A 4105-nucleotide genomic window follows, 5' to 3' on the forward strand; every position below is an offset into this window, starting at 1 on the left:
AGAATTGCATCTTCTGACCAACAACGGCCGGAAGTTCACAGCAATATATAAGCAGGACAGCAAGGAAGCCAAGAAAGAAGAGAACACAAGAAACCCAAGGGAGAGAGGTTTCAGGTACATATATGCCTTGGCCAGAAATTCTACTTTCTCCAGTGTTCATTACCGATCTGCATGCGCTTCTACAAGTGATCAAAGGTCAAAGCTCTTGCTGCGTAGGCACTGATATATATGATGGAGCAACCAAAGCAGTGGCTCACAGAGACGGTAAGCACATCAATCTGCTCCTACTAATTACGTGTACATATAAACTAAAGTTGTACTAAACCAGCGACAAGTAATATTGATCGCAGGGAGTAACTTTTATTGCAATGGCCAATGTCAGGAACAGTATGAGGAGGAGCTAGCTTACATGTACCAGCAAGAGGAGCCGCTACCTGACCATCAAGGCCAGTACTACACGTCGTTCTATCCATGTCGCAGCTCCAATTCCCCGAGCTTTGGGGGCGAGAGCTTGAACGAGCTGGGGCAGCCATATCCGGCTCTGTCACCATCAGCCAACTTCCTCTCCTTCGCCGCTGCCGAGGCTAGCACCCACAACTTCTCTGGAGGATCCTACGGTGGACTCCAAGTTCAGGGTACGAGGCAGCAGCTGCAGGCGCCTGCAAGGCGGGGCAGGGCGACGGCGAGCACGCATGAGCACGTCATTGCAGAGCGCAAGCGGCGGGAGAAGCTGCAGCGGCAGTTCGTGTCCCTGGCCACCATTGTCCCAGCTGGCGTCAGGAAGGTACCCCCTTTGTTTCTTTTTAGTTCGTTTCTGAGGTCAAACTTCATAAAGCTTGGTCATGTTTATAGAAAAAATATATCTTCATCATGTTTATAGATGCATAATTAATTAATTTTCATATTACACAACTTTAATATATTTGATGTTGATATGTTTAAATATAAATTTGATCAAAGTTATATGAAGCTTGACGTCAAACTTATATGCGGAGTAAAAATAAACGGTGGAAGTATGTGACAAGACAACTTTGGCAATGGCATCTGTGTGAGCATACCTGCAGCTTAATTAGCCATTTCTTTTAGGCGGACAAGATCTCTTTGCTTGGGAGCGCCATCGACTACGTGAAGCAGCTGGAGGAAAAGGTGAAGGCCCTGGGAGAGCAAGGCCTGCTAAAGTCGCCAGAGTGCACCTTGTTCGAGAGCAAGTGCAGCATATCCGCCGCCGACAAGGACGACTCAGCAGGCCCCAGCGGGAGCGGCTCCAGCTCCGGGGACTCGAGCCCGGTGGATGTCGAGGCCAGCACCCGCGGGAACACGGTGCTCCTGAAAATCTGCTGCAAGGAGAGGAGGGGGGTGCTGGTGATGGTGCTCTCCGAGCTCGAGAACCAGGGCCTCTCCATCATAACCACCAACGTCCTACCGTTCACAGACTCCTGCCTCAACATCACCATCACCGCAAAGGCAAGTCCTCTCTGCCAGTAATACATTGTGCAAATCCGGTTATAACTTGCAAGAAAATAAACTGCGGTGGCTAGTCTACTACTAATGAAATATCAAAAGATTGACATGTTCACTTCTGTGCAGATCGAAGCGGGGTTTTCGTCTGCAGTTGAGCTGGTGAAGAACCTGAAAATGGCTCTCAGAAGCTTCAGCTGGAACTCGGTAGAATTAACGGAAGCGATTTGTACAAATGATTAGACCTTCCCCCTTTTACTTTCTGAGTGTGGCCGTGGTATCCATTTCTATGAGTGTTGTGTGAACTCTGTAACGATTTCAGTTTACCTTTCCTGAGCAACCCGCTGAAGTGCTACTTTTTTCAATATAGAGAAGTTACATTTTTTGTGAGTAACCAGATTTCCTCTGATTCCTTGTTCCAATGTATTCGGTCGACAAGAATGTTCTACATACAAAAACCGTGTATGAATCACTGCAGGGGAGATGCTGAGTGTGTGCGGCTTTGCCGAGTGCATTCCTTCAGGACTCACCGAATGACCACCTAATTAAACCAAGTGCATGTAAAAAAAATACTCAACATTCAGAATGAAAAACTCGGCAAAGCCACGTTTGACCGACTGTTTTAAGGATGGCAATCGGTAAATCATGTGACACGTGTCCGCCGTCAGCGTGGTTGACAGGAGGGTAGTGGTGCAGTCACCTTTGCTGAGTAGCCGAGAAAGAGCACTCGGTAAATCTTTTCTTCTTTCTGTCCTTTATTTGCTTTCTTCTCTTCTCTTATCTTCTTTTCTTTATTTCTTTATTACAAGCCAAGCCAAACAAAAATGGACGGCGGCATGTAAGAGTGAAAACGACGGTGCCATTGCACAAGACAACGGAGATCCGAGCCTCAACCGTACGCAGCGACCAAAGGAGCCACAACCATGATGAGGGTTAGAGTGAAAGTCGAAGCCAGTGCTAAGGTGGAACAACCAGCAAGCATATGGAGGAAGAGGTGGCGAAGCGAGAATGGGAGAGGACTAGGGGTGCCGGAGGAAGAAAAGGGTGGCACATAGTATCACTACAGACGAAAGAGCACAGCCAAACCCCATACCCACTGGCAAGCTAGAGAAATGTCAATCTAGAAAAGGCACAAAGATGGGAGAGGAAAAGCTGCGAACCCACCCACTAGGATACAACTAACGTGACCACAGTAGAACCATGCAGCTCTCACAAGCCCACAATCGAATTTCCTCCCCACACCCAAAACGTTGAAAAACGGGCCCAAACCCATAACTGGGGCCACCAACGCGACCAATACCTAGTAGGAAGCCAAGTAGTAGAAAATCCATCACCCACCACGGTCTTATCTAGATACATCCGTATCTAGACAAATCTAAGACAAGTAATTCGAAACGGAGGGAGTAGAAGTAAGAGAAGTCACCGATGTCCCTCTCACTTCACTCCATGCATGGTGCCCACACCACATCGCCCTCGACAACACAGAGCATGAGGAGTCAAATTCCCGTGCAGGCCATCACGAGCCAATTGCGTGATTCGCATCAGCGCATGCACAACAGATGAAGACGCCCACTCTATACCTACTAGAGAGCGGTCATAGTGGGTCCGTCGTAGAGGCTAGCTCCAAGTGCGCGTTTGCACCATGGACCAATGGCTGACCAGGCAGACAGCGAAGGGTCCTAAAGAACCGGTAACTAGAACAGATCATCTACCAACTAGTAAAAGAACTACTGAATGGACCAACAAAATATTTAGATGCGATCCATATACAACGTGCCAACAAGATGGTTCTGCTAGACATAGGTATTTACTTACTAGCACAAGTTGACGCAAGCAAACTCTTCAAAGTTCACTAACTTCGTCTGATTAAGCTGAAAAGGTATTTAATTTCATATTTTGATGGCACCTTTCACAGTCAGATCAACCTCATCGTACGTGGGTCTATGATTAGACATGGACCACGCCGTTTGATCCTGCGTGCAAATGGTATAATAATCAAAGTTAGCTGAATACAACAGCATATAATATATGTGAAAGTTAGAGATAAGGTGAGCAAACATCGTCAGTGAGCAAAACTACTTGTAAATTTAAACACACAAGTCTTACTTTTGTATATCTGTGATAACATAGTATCCTTTACAAGATTGGTTTATGATATCCTGACAACTCAAAAGACCAGCCTTGTAAATTATTTACTTCTGTTGGAGCTAGCCTTTTGGCTAGCTGTGCATTCCCCAAACAAAATATCAGATGCCACCCGAATGCAATGTGCCAACAAGATGGTTCTGCTAGCCCTAGGTGTTCAATTAGTAGCACAAGAAGACGCAAGCAAACTCATCAAAGCTTAGAGCATCTCCAGCCGCGCCCCCAACAGGTCCTCCCTAGGCGTTTTTGCCGCGCCAGCGCCGAAAAAACGGCCCAGTCGCGTCCTCAGAAGCTCGTTTTTCGCCGGCTCAGGGCGAAACTGGTGCCGGCGGACCCAGGCCGAACCCAGCTTCCTGGGGGGGGCGTCTGGGGCGCCGGCACAAGCGAAAAGGGCACGTGGGTCCGCCCTGTCGACGAGGCGAGCGCCTGTTCCCGCCGTTTCTTCCCGCATTTTCCCCACTTCCTTCCTCCCGCCAATCTCCCTCCCGCTCGCCTCCCTCCC

The 4105-nt window shown here is 48.1% G+C and overlaps 1 protein-coding gene across 1 annotated transcript; it reads left to right on the plus strand.

The window, feature by feature from the left end:
- The first annotated feature begins 231 nt into the window (after positions 1-231).
- On the plus strand, positions 232-1485 carry LOC119300575 (transcription factor bHLH18-like). The gene is made up of 3 exons (XM_037577496.1): positions 232-264; positions 389-784; positions 1087-1485. Exons 1-3 carry the CDS (start codon positions 232-234, stop codon positions 1483-1485), a joined length of 828 nt encoding a protein of 275 aa, XP_037433393.1.
- Positions 1486-4105: the final 2620 nt, after the last annotated feature.

This window comes from Triticum dicoccoides, chromosome 5A (assembly GCF_002162155.2).
Source record: "Triticum dicoccoides isolate Atlit2015 ecotype Zavitan chromosome 5A, WEW_v2.0, whole genome shotgun sequence".
Classification (NCBI taxonomy): Eukaryota; Viridiplantae; Streptophyta; class Magnoliopsida; order Poales; family Poaceae; genus Triticum; species Triticum dicoccoides.

What these genes read in the sequence shown, in the direction of transcription:
- LOC119300575 (XM_037577496.1), top strand. Translation starts at nt 232, where the DNA reads ATGGAGCAACCAAAGCAGTGGCTCACAGAGACG. An exon ending in AGCAGTGGCTCACAGAGACG is followed by an intron (nt 265 to 388) that starts GTAAGCACATCA and finishes TGTCAGGAACAG; the next exon opens with TATGAGGAGGAGCTAGCTTA. An exon ending in TCCCAGCTGGCGTCAGGAAG is followed by an intron (nt 785 to 1,086) that starts GTACCCCCTTTG and finishes CATTTCTTTTAG; the next exon opens with GCGGACAAGATCTCTTTGCT.